Raw genomic sequence first — 12,745 nt, forward strand, 5'->3', positions numbered from 1 at the left:
AGTTTTTATGCACTTCTTATGTTCCAGTTCCTACTAATCTAGGGAGCTAGAGGTGCCAGAATGGATAAACAAACAATAGCTACCCTCAGCAAGATCACCTTCTAGTGGTGGAGGAGTGGACAGTGTATAAGGTAACACTGTAATTAGGAATGCTAGCTGTAGTACGCGATAAAGAGAAAGGGTCAGGCAAAGAATAGAGACAGGGAAAGTGTGTAGGAGTTGAAATTTGAGATGGATTGGCATTCAGAAGTCAATATTTGTACAACAGACTTGAAAAAGGTAAGGGGGAAACTTACGCAGATATTTAGGGAAATAGCCCTTCTGAAAGAGGAAACAGTGAATGCAAAAGTCTTGAGGGGGGAGTATGCTTGGCATATTCAAGGAACTGTGAGGAGGCCACTGCAGGTGGATAGGAGGGCATAGTAGGGAGAGTACTAGGAAATGGGTTCAGAGCCAAACTATATATATGCCTGTAGCCCAAAGCTGTAACTTTGGCTCTCACTCTTGAGTATCATCTGTTCTGGATTGTAACTGGGTCATGTTGGTTGCTATATTTAGATTGCAGGGAAAGGAGTGTGGAAGTAGGGAAGATCAATAGGAGGATAGTCTGATAACCCAGGTGAGAGATGATCATGGGTTGTAGCATGTTGGTAATAGTGGAAGTGGTAAGAAGATGGACTGTGGATATATTTTGAAGTTGAGACAACAGGATTGGATGCCAGTTCGTGAATGACTTATAAGATAAAGAGAAGAGTCAAGGTCTACACCATGGGTTTTGGTATGAAGTCAGAAGGAAAAGTCTGTGAGAGGAGCTGGAAATTTGTCATGGAGTGGGAAACCAGGTCCCAGTTACACATGAGATACTTATTGGACATCTAATGGAGATAACATCTAGATCGTTCAACTAATGAGTTGGAGTGTGGAGTTCAGGTAAACATTATGGGCTGGACATAACAGATTGACCTAAGGAATGAGTGAAGACAGAAAAGAGAAGGGCTCCAAGGTCTGATGGCTGGCCTCCAATGTTCAGAGGGTGAAGAGTTTAAAAAAGAGACAGTAAAGGACGAGAGAAAGAGTAACCAGTGAAGTAGAAGGAGATCCACACATGCACAGTGGCCTGGATACCAACAAAAGAAGGTGTTTAACAGTGCCAAATGCTGCTAGAACACGTTAGATAAGGATTTGAAATTGATCATCACACTTGGCAGCTTGGAGATCATTGCTGACCTCAACAGGAGCCATTTCTGTGGAGAACTTGGGGCAAGAACCAGCTGAAAAGAGCTTGGGATGTGAGAAGAGAACTCTTTAAAGCATTTTTCTGTAAAGGGAAGAATAGACATGAAGCAGCAGGTGTAAGGGAAAGTGGGGTCAGGAGAGGTTTTCGTCTGCTTCTTTATTTGTTTTGTTGGTTTCGCAGAAGAAAGAAATTGCAACCTATTTGTATGCTGATGAAGATCATTCAGTAGACAGGACCAAGTGGATTTGCAAAAAAGGAGAGAATTTCTGAAGCAAGGTTCTCAAGTAAGCAAGAGGGCAGAATTGAGCTCACAAGCATTAAGATTAATAAAGACTTACGTAGTTACCACAAGAACAGAGGCAGGCAGGTGATACAAATGGAGATGGGAGTCTCTAGGCCTTCTTTTCAGATGGCTTCATTTTTTTTAGTGAAACAAGAAACAAGATAATCATGTGAGTATGGAGTGTGGAGGGTTGAATATTTGTGGACAGATGGAAAGTATGAAATTATTGTCTAAGAGCAAAAAGCCTAAGTATATTAGAATTCTAGCAAAGCGCTGTCGACCACTTAAGGTCAGTAGGCATGAATTTAAAGTGAAATCGGTCAACGTGGTTGTGTGTCTTTCTCCTGCTAAGTTTGGTTGTGGATAAGAAGGTAAGAGCAAGTAAAGAATTGGATTTAACTAGAATTCCTGGATTAACAAAGAAACTACAATGAAACATGAAAGACTGAAGGCAGTTAATTAAGAATGTTTCTGGGAGCATAATGATATACCATGAAAATTAAGACTGGCAAAGTGGGTAGTGAAGAATAAAGGGGTTGGGAGAGAGTAGAAAGATGGTAAGATCCATGGATAACATTTCTTAGGGGGGTGTGGGGCATTATTGGAACTAAGCCACTAGAGGAAGTGCACTGGAAATAGAGAAGGTAGGGGCGCCTCAGTGGTTCAGTCGGTTAAGCGTCCGACTTCAGCTCAGGTCATGATCCCCCACGGTTCGTGTGTTTGAGTCCTGCATCAGGTTCTGTGCTGACAGCTAGCTCAGAGCCTGGAGCTTGTTTCAGATTCTGTGTCTCCCTGTCTCTCTGACCCTCCCCGGCTCACGCTGTCTCTCTTCCTCTCAGAAATAAATAAAACATTTTTAAAAAAGAAAGAAATATAGAAGGTAATTGTTAGAGTGAAATGTTTAGGATTTAGATTTAGGATAGGTCACAATTATTGGTAAGAAAAAGACAGGTAAGTAAACAGCTATTGGAAGATGGTGCCTGGAAAGGGCTGGAAAGATCATCTTCAGGGATACTGAAATTGACGAGTATTATGAAGGAGTAGTGCTAAAAAGAAAGCAGTGAGCAGGAGTTACTATCATTGATGAGTGAAGGGAAATGACATGGAGCGGCTGATGAACCCAATAGCAAGGAGTAAGGGGTGGGTCCTTAATGAAGGACATTCAAAGTACCAACTCAGGGGTGTCCGGGTGCCTCAGTTGGTTAAGTGTCTGACTTTGTCTCAGGCCATGGTCTCATGGTCTATGGGTTCTAGCCCCATGTTGGGCTCTGTGCTGACAGCTCAGAGCCTGGAGCCTGCTTCAGATTCTGTGTTTCCCTCTGTTTCTGCCCCTCCCCTGCTTTCACTCTGTCTGTCTCTGTTTCTATGTCCCTGTCTCTGTCTCTGTCTCTCTCTCTCTCTCAAAACTAAATAAACATTAAAAATATTTTGTTTCAAAGTACCAAATCAATATGTGGTGCACCTTAAATTTAAACAATGATATCTGTCAAATATATTCATTTTTTTAAAAAGCCCATTATTCTAGATGTTCTGGATGTCCAACATTTTAGTGTAACCTTTAGTTGGATTTTGTAACCCTCTATTTAATTTATGTTTTTAAAACATCTTATTTGAATTGATTTTACTTTCACTTGCATCTAAGTTAATTTTCATTAATAATAAAGCTGTGTATTAATATACACTCCCCCCAAAAAAGTTGAAAAATAAATGTCAATAAGCAACGAAAAAGAGCAAAGAAGAGTTTCAGGGGCAGCAGCAACCTCAAAGGAGGAGTAAGTTTCTTTTAGAGCAAGGACGTAGAGAGAATATTCAGAGAAGAGGTTGAGGATGCAGAGAATTTTGCTGATAACTAACCCTGAGTATCAAACACCATAATAGGGCACCTGGGTGGCATAGTTGGTTAAGCCTCTGGCTCTTGATTTTCATCAAGGTCATGATTGCCGGTTTGTGAGTTCAAGCCCCCATCAGGCTCTGTGCTGACAGTATGGAGGCTGCTTGGGATTTTCTGTCTCCTCTCTCTGTCCCTCCCCTGCTCAGGCTTTTTCTCTCTCTCAAAAAATTTTTTTAAAAAAGGAAATAATAAAAAATGTCATAGAATATGGAAAACAGTAGGAACTCAGGTCCAAAAAAGCGATATACAAGGTTTTATGTGTAGGAAATGAAGAATGACTTGGAAGTTTTGTCATAAAGGGTACAATCACATTAGTCCTGATTGTCCCCAAGGCGGGGTAGGGTGGAGTAGCCATTAGCGCTAAGGTTGGTAGTGGGGGCCTTGGCAAGAGCATAGAGATTGCTAAGCTCCCATGTGGCTCCCGAGGAAGATATGGGCTGCTGTAAGGGGTGCAGTCTAAGCACTCAGGCAGTTTCTTACTCCTTGCAGTGGGAGCCTGCAGAGGACATCTCTTTGGAGAGTTCAAGCTATTCCCTGACTTCTGTTGAAGGAGGCTTCCGGGCAGGGAGAGGGGTTGTGTTATTCTAATTCCAACTAATTTGTCATTTACCTCCTTAAATGGTACTTAGAGCTTTCTTTCTTAAGCTAGAGAGCAATGTACTAAAGCACTTATGAAAAAAAATCCTTGGATCAGAAATCAGTCTGATGAGTCAGTAACTGGGGACCTGGTGGTACTGTTAAAAGGCAGAGCTGCTTGCTGACTAGTATTGGAGAGCAGTCAGGCAAAGAATATACATTCCAAATTAAAGGAGCTTCCCGACAGCTATTCCTGATGCCTGCAACATCATCCTGAGAGAATCACGGAATTTCAAGTCTGAGACTATAAGAAAGAATATTATGTTGTGGCAAAATGGACACATCCCTCTGATTTGTGTATAAATCCCAGCCTGGAGACTCATCAGCTGTTATCATGTCAGTTAACTTGTGCTCAGTTCCTAACCTCTGGGTAGAATGTCCAAACATCACAGTGAGGGCATTTCTGTTGGGTGGAGACACGTGCCAAATTCTCATTCCTGCTTAAGGCTAGCATGGAAATAGTCACAGCGTCGATTTAAGCTACTCGAGTGACTTGCTGCATGAAACACGAGTTGAAGAAAATATACAAAGGGCAGAAGATATATGTGGACATCTACCAAGTAAAACATAAAGACTGTACCTAGATCTTAAACTACCCAAATATCCTGGACCTCTCCATAATACTATTTACTAAGTTAGTAACTCTCTGTTTTTGGGATACAGAATTGAGTATTAATTAATTATTAATTAGAAATATGGTAGAGACAATTTACCTCTGAGGTCTCTTCTACTTAACGGATTCTAGAATTACACAAAATTATGTGATCGCTAGAAAAGAGTCTGGGGGCACCTGGATGGCTTAGTCAGTGAAGCATCTGACTCCTGATTTTGGCTCAAGTCACAATCTCACAGTCATGAGATTGAGCCCCACATGGAGCCTGCTTAAGATTCTTTCTCTTTCTCCCTCTGCCTCTCTCTTTTAATCTCTCTCCAAAAGAAGAAGGAGGAGGAGGAGGAAACTAAAGAGAGAAGAAAAGAAAGAAAAGAAAAGAAAAGAAAAGAAGGAAAGGAAAGGAAAGGAAAGAAAAGAAAAGAAGAAAAGGAAAAGAAGAAAAGGAAAAGAAAAGAAAAGAAAAGAAAAGAAAAGAAAAGAAAAGAAAAGAAAAGAAAAGAAAAGAAAAGAAAAGAAAAGTCTGGACAAAATTATAAAGCAGAAAAACCTGCATTCAGTGTTTTTTCTAAGGCATACAGGCTTTTTCATTGCCTTCTGACCATTCAAGGATTGCTTCCCCTCCCCAATCCTGGCTTGCGCGCGCGTGTGCACACACACACACACACACACACACCCCACAAGCACCCTCACTTGGAATTAACTGATACTGGGTCCACATGAGCCTCTCACCATCCTGCCTCCAAAGTCCCAACTCAGCTGACAGGGCACTTCCCACAGAGGCAAAGTAGTGAAGTGGTAAAGAACCCAGGCTTTGGTAACTCATAACACCAAGTGACTTGGGGAAGGTTCTTTAACTTTTCTGAGTTTTGCCTCCCCTGATATAAAAATAGGGATAGTAAGAGACCCTTGACAGTGTTACAGTACAGACTAAACGAGGTCAAGTGTTTGGTATGGTGCCTAGTGCCTAATAAACATTGAGTAAATAGTAGTTATTTATTTCCTTGTTTCTTTTACAACCATGGCTATTTTGTGGCTGTATACATTTTCTTGTGGTTGCTGTTTTTGCTGTTGTTGTTGATTCCCTGGTGGTATGTTAGGAGGCTGATAGCACTCTCCCAACATGATACACATTGTAACAAGTAGACACTGCTTATCCCACTCAGGATTTTCTCAAGAACTAGGGGCAAAAGAGAGGGCAGCTGATGTTTTCCACTGTGCTGTGCCCACTCACCTACCTGACAATCTGGGGGTCGGTTAGCCCCTTTCAAATCAGACAAAAGAGGCATCAGCCTTGTCTTCTGAGGACCAGAGTGATTTGGAATTAGGTAAGTTGCTTCCAAGTCTGTACTTATTTCTGATTGCCCTGAACACAGTTTTTTGTTTTTGTTTTGTTTTGTTTTGTTTTCAAGGCTGGTTATGAGTCTGGAAGACAAGTGTATTTATTTACTTAGAAATCAAGGGTACAAGGTATAACTATGACAATAAAAGGCTTATTCCATAAGCTATATATATGAGAAAAGCCATTGGCAAGCAGTAAACACTGGGCTGCTGGAGTATGTTGCATTCTATAAGCACGTAGCATAATAATACATTTCCTCTCACTTCTTACCTGAGTCGGCTGTGGAAGGTAAGGAATTTCTCTTTGGGCTCCACATTCATTGTCTCTGGCTTTTCAGAATGAAGAGTCCACAGTTGTCGAGAAATAACATTTATTAATCAACAATAAAACACACAATAGAAAAGGCCTTATGAATAAAACTATATATTTATAATGCTTTATTTTTTTTTCATCCGGTACTTCACAAAACACTACAGACAGTAACAAAATAATTCAATAAATATTAAAAACTTTCAAGAGAATTATAGGATACTCTTTATAATATGTGAGCATCAACAATGCCACAGCCATTAAATACACTATTAAACACTATCACACATATCTTTCTTGATTAAGGGATGTGATTAATTTTTTATCCAGAAGTCATAACATTGACACATATCCATACACAAGAGAACATCTCAGAATAAGTGAAGCAGATTCCCCAGTTAAATGGAATCATCTGCCTTTATATCATTTAAAGATATTACAGTGTTAACAGGATAGAAGTCAACACACTGAAGAGAAATGTTGGGGCTTTCTTGGGGATGGAGGAAGAAGGTAGGGCAATTAATGAAAACTCTTACATATTTTCCATTGCTCTCTTAGCAATATGCTCCCTTCCCTTTTCTGCCTTTTCTTGGTTGAGGTATTCCAGCACTTTCATTAACAGATCTTCATCCAAGTACTGTCTGTTTGGGGCATCGTCATTCTTTGGGGGCCCCGCAGGGAGCCTTTTGCTTACCGAGGCCAGTTTGTCGGTCTCCTGAGAGCTACCTTGATTCAACTGCTCTTTGATGGCCTGCTCAATTTGGTCCTCTTCCTGTAAGTTATCTTCAGATGAGACTTGACTCGGAACTCGCTTCACCTGGTTTGAATTCATGATCTCAGGATACTTCACTAGCATCCTGGCCAAGTACTCTCCTAATTCTTGATCCTTGTCACTCAGGTTTTCATATGCCATTTGTTTGTTCTCAACATCTGGCATCCACGCACCTTTGGGAAGCTGGTTTGCTCTAGATCTTCCAGGACCATAGGGGAGTCTCGGCAGAACTTTCTCTCGGTTATACTGACCGGAAACATATGGAGGCTTTTGGTTTGCTGAATTTTCCATCCCTAAAAGATTTAAAATGTCCTCAACAGTGAGTCCATCTGGTAGGGCCTGTGCCATAGCATGACCAGTTGTTTTGGGGTAGCCATTCTTGGAGAGCATTTTGTTTGGGAATGCATCTGGACGGTCTAAGTCAACCTCTGAGATGTCATCTAGGTCAACAGGAAGTTCAACCTCTTGCTCTGGTTCCACTGATCCATTTGGCTTCTCTCCAGTTTTGAGCATGTCAATTAAGTCTTCGGGGGGTATCTGTAGATTCCTTGAGATTTCAATCAGCTGATAAATAGATTGAGAATCAAGTGGTTTCTCAAAAAGCCTGGCTGCTCTTTCCCCGTTTTGTCCATTCTGTGCCCTCCCACTGCCTGCAGCATTCACTAACCTTTTCAGATAGGCAATTACTTTGGAGACATCATCTGAGAGTTGGTCTTTACTCTCTTTCCGGAGATCTTCATCTTGGAGGCCCAGCTGCCCTGAACGTTTCATTTCATCATTGATTTGATCATTCTTTTCTATATTCTCCTTGCCGTCTCTTACCTCTTCCTGGGTTTGACTCTCTATTTTCTCTTCCACTGGGTTCCAATCTTCTCCCCCAACCACATCTTCATAGGCAATGTTATTGGCCTTGTAGATATCATCTTCATCATCTGCGTAAAGCTTTTGCTCCTCATCGACTCTCTCACGCTTCTGGTTGTTTGGTCCTGTCAGTTTTCCTAGCTCTTGGAACACAGATTCTAGTGTGGCAAGGCTCTGAGGGGTATATTGTTCCTCCACTATTTCATTTGTGCGTTTAAAGGGGTTATCCCTGGAATTCTCTTCATACATAGGAGGGAATCGCATGTGCTGGAGCTTCCTCTCTGGCCATTGTTGGGTCTCATAATCATCAGGCATGTCCATTGGAAAGTTCTTTTCAGAATTCAAGGCATAGGGCTTTTCTTTGAGTACAGACTGAGGCTCATTTTCAGCCTGTCTCAAAGCTTCAAGTATTATCCTCATCCACTCATCTTCACTCAAGGAATCCCTCATGCTTTCTGGCAAGTGACTTTCATCAGCATTTTCTTTCTTCTGAAGAGGAACAGAGATACCTTGGTAGGGATTGTAGTCTGGGCTGTTTTCTTCTTTGTGAGCTTGTTGTCGGAGCTTTTCTATGTATTCCAAAGCTCTGATCATTTCAGGACTGGGAAACTTTTGGACATTTTCCAATCTGAGGTCTGGTTCCTTCTGAAGCAGCTGGTTTCGCTGAAATGAAGCTGCTTCATCTCCAGAGATGAGGAAAATTAAAGGGATGAGAGAGAGGGCTGCTCCAAGCTGGTAAGTCTTAGCTTCTGCCATGTTTGAAAGATGTCCTTAAAGCATAGAAAATATGAATTAACACAAATGGAGAATGAGAAGTCACGAGAAAAAAAGAGGTAACTAACCATTGAGGGAAAACACATAGCAGAGATTATTTTATATTAAACTTAGGATGACTCTTTCTAAAAGCCGTACATATTTCCTATACAACCTCTCCCAAGCTAACTGCAGGAAACCAGTGAAATCGTTACTGAACTACATCAATTCTGCATGGCATTCACTTGGCCAAAATAACAACACAAAGACCAATATGAGGTTTTATTTTTTAATTTGCAAACCGTGTAGTTTGTTTTCTTAAGTATGCATTGTCTGCTTAATTAAAAATTTTCAAGATGATTTTTAGTTCTCTTGTATAGTATTCCTATTCAAATCATTGGCCAAAAAATTAGTTGCCTTAATTTAAACCATGCATGTAGCATGTACACACACGTACACACACACACACACACACACACACACATTAAATGATTTCCTTAAGGTTGTATCGAAAAACCATGTGGTTAGTTTTTCAACTGTCTGTCTAATTTTGTTGTAGAAACACCACAACAGTGACATTATATATGATGAAGTAATACAGCATCTTAAAATCAATCATACTGAATTTCTTTATGGATGAATCCTACTTACTTATATTTTTCAGACATACCTTCTTCTTACACTGACACTAAACCCAACTGTCAGTATTAAAAGTTCTTCACCTTAATAACCTCCAGAACATGGGTCTTCTCTGGTGCCAACTAGCAGGCTAACCTAGTGAGGTTTTTTTCTGTATAGACACACTAAAAAAGTAAACCTTTAAAATGTCTGTGTTCCATATTTCTTCTAATAATTTTATTTGTGACTGTCTCGCAAAATGCAATCATGGTTATATTTTTTCATCAGCCTTTAAGAATACATAGTAAATAATAACAGATGCTTCAGAGAGAACATAAGTTTTCTTAACCAGTCTATTTCTGAACTTGTGAGTGTTCAGATTCAGCTTGACTTATGTCTGTGTCTATTTTGGTGTGGACCTGTGAAATCTTAAATGACTCATACTGTTAGAAAACCTTAAAATAACCACTATGTAACTCCCAAGTTAGATAAACACAGACAATATGTTGAATTCTTCCTACTTAAAAATCTTCATTCATTTTTTTCTCCAATGCTTCATAATCTCACATATGAATTAACAAGGGGATTATTTTTTACATGTTTACACTGACATTGCTAACATTGAAAAACTATTTTAATATTTGAAATTCTGTTGTAAATAAATGTAAGGAAAGCTCACAAGTTTGTTCATGATATCTTACTTGCATCATGATTTCCTTAAGCTAACTTTTATGGGTACGATTTTCTGTTAGCTTAGACATCAATTGCAAAAAATATCATTTTTCACTAGATAATTTTGGCATTTAAGTAATACTTCAGTTTTTAGACCTAACAATGGTTGTATTTAGAGAAATTTCTTTACCATAAATGCATATATCTATTAGCATGATTCCCATTAATCAGACTACTTAATTTACTGAAAGCAAAAAACCTCTAAAGGCATGCCGGAGAAAACTCTTCAAATATTTACTATGAATTAATGTTTCTATAAGAAATCGTAAAATTTAAAGAATTGTAAATTCTTAGGTTTAAATAAAAGTACATTATAATTTCTTCTTTATATTAATTCAAGATTAATTTAGCTTTGATAATCTATTTCCAACATTGGCATTTGAAATAGTAGTTTTAAGAATCTTAATGAACTTATTTTCTTTGAGACCAGTATCATGATGTATTCTCAACATATGAGTTATGTGCTTGTCTTTAAAATCATTATCTTGGAGATGGGCTTTGCTGTGGAATTGGGGAAGAATGCTTCATGTAGTTATTTAAACCACAGCCGATCACATGCTATTCTTTGGTCATTTATAAGGTTCAGTTTGGATGACATAGTTCTTGCTTTGAGTGAGACTCAAGGGATTTCTTTCCCAGGTAGCAGCTCTTCTACGTACTGACAATGATTTCAACAGCTCTAATATCCTATGTTATTTTTTAACTGAAATTAGACTGGAGCATTGACAAATACAGGTGGATATATCTAATTTGAGCAATTCTACTAATTAAGATAGAGAAAAAAGAAACACTAATCCCATTAAAAATTTTCAGCAAAATATTGTACAACCTCTTTCAATCAAACATAATAATAATGGCTTACACAGTTATGAATGTTTTCCTCATGGAAATTCAAAATTATCATCTCTCTGTAATTCATGGTCACATCCAACCTATAACCCAAGATAATATTGCACTCTGAATAAAAGAAAAAGCCTCTACTCAGGATAATTCTAATTTTACTTTCCTGGGACTAAAACTGGGGAATAACAATGTAAGCCCTTTCACAGAGTATCAATTCAGAAAATAATTTTATGTAATTTATTCATTTTGAGCTCTTGTAAGGTAAATGTCAAAGAAAATAAGAAAAACTAGTTCCAAAATCGGTTGCCTCTATGACTAATGTGTTTAACAGCTTTTGAATGATTGGAAACCCACTGCTAAGAATATTAAACATATAAATTATATCTCTAGCTTTGTGTCTAGCTTTTAAGAGAAGAAACAATACATTAAGGGAAGAAACAAAATATCAGGCTTAGTTAACTTTACATTAATATGGGTACTGGCACTAAAATCTTTAACTTTTTCACACTTCTTACATGTGGTTATCTAAATAGCATAATGGTTATAAATATCCAACCGCAAGTGGTAAACATCATAGATTCAATTCTATATCTATGTATATATATAGCCTCCTTGAATTGATTGAAGAGCAGCAGGTTGCTATTCAGTTATTCTATAGATATAAGGTTGCCAAACGGTCTTTTCCTTCTCAGCTAGGAATTAAGGAAAGAATACGCAATTTAGAACTTTCCAGTAAATCGAAGGAAAAGCAGTCTTACTTACCTCTTTTTTATATGGCAGAGGAGGTCCACAGCATGTTCCTCCCAGTCAGCCTGGTGAGCTGCTCGGGCCGTTTCAGCACCCGGACAGCTCCTCAGCTTATAGGGAGCCGCCGCGCCTGTCTCCGCACTGCCACACTGACGTCACCGGCTCAGCCACAAACCGGAGCACAGCGAGTTTTTTCAAAGAACCCGAGAGAAAATAATCACTTTATATATTTAAGGGGGGGGAAATGCTGGATGCTTACGCCACCTGTCTTTTTGTGGCAAAAACTGCAGTTTTCTTTTTTCTTTCATCAAAATTTTTGAGACTTGAAATGAAACCCTGTCTCTGCACAATTACCCTTAGAAAGAACGAAATCTGTCAGACAGACGGCTAATTGAAATATAATCTCAACTGTGTTCTGATATCTTGTGACGAGTGTTTCCTGTTGCTGTTGTTTTTGTCGTTATAAAAAAGAAGTTTACACCCAAGGACTTTTTTTCTTCATTGCCCACAAGGAAATTACATTACTGTTCCTTGGCATACTCCGAAAGAAATGGAAGGCACATTATTAATATGAAAAGTCATATTCCATAACACGACCCGCAAGCAGTATTGATTTTAAACTCGCGTTTGTTTGCATAAAAAAAAAGTTTTTTTCTCTCTCTTTTTGTATGAGAGTAAACTTTAAAGTTCTAATGAGTTGGAATTTTGCTTTAGAGTTTCAATATAGTTTTGAAGTGAGTATTCATAAGATTTCAGGCCTATTACTTGATAATTCTATATGAATCCGTCATTATCTTTTACAGTACCTGTCTCAAAAATGGAAGCTCAGAAGTTGAATGTTAATGAAAATACTTCCATTAAGTAAAATATGGATTCTTTTACTGTAAGAGAAAAATGTGATACATATGTAATGGGAATTCATTTGCAATTGAGAGGAAGTTGAGCTATAAATACTTTTCTTTTTCTATGGAATCAGATGACTTGAATACCTTCTATACACGTGACCAATCCAGGGAATACTATAGTAATTAAATCCCAACCTCTCGTATTTGTAATTCATGACCATTGCTTTGTTTTGCCAGATAATGTGATTATATATTTTAATAATTTA

The 12,745-nt window shown here is 38.7% G+C and overlaps 1 protein-coding gene across 1 annotated transcript; it reads right to left on the reverse strand.

The window, feature by feature from the left end:
• Positions 1-6,432: 6,432 nt before the first annotated feature.
• SCG2 (secretogranin II) lies at positions 6,433-11,731 on the reverse strand. Its single transcript, XM_039236835.1, has 2 exons — positions 11,650-11,731; positions 6,433-8,711 (listed from the first exon to the last, which is right to left on the reverse strand). The coding sequence occupies exon 2, from the start codon at positions 8,695-8,697 to the stop codon at positions 6,841-6,843; it is 1,857 nt and encodes a 618-aa protein (XP_039092766.1). The 5' UTR covers positions 8,698-8,711; positions 11,650-11,731; the 3' UTR covers positions 6,433-6,840.
• Between the last annotated feature and the right edge of the window lie 1,014 nt (positions 11,732-12,745).

The sequence above is a fragment of the Hyaena hyaena genome, unplaced genomic scaffold (genome assembly GCF_003009895.1).
Source record: "Hyaena hyaena isolate Hyena2069 unplaced genomic scaffold, ASM300989v1 scaffold_117, whole genome shotgun sequence".
NCBI lineage: Eukaryota > Metazoa > Chordata > Mammalia > Carnivora > Hyaenidae > Hyaena > Hyaena hyaena.

Excerpts from the sequence above, each read along its gene's own strand:
- SCG2 (XM_039236835.1), bottom strand. The coding sequence starts at position 8,697 with ATGGCAGAAGCTAAGACTTACCAGCTTGGAGCAGCCCTCTCTCTCATC.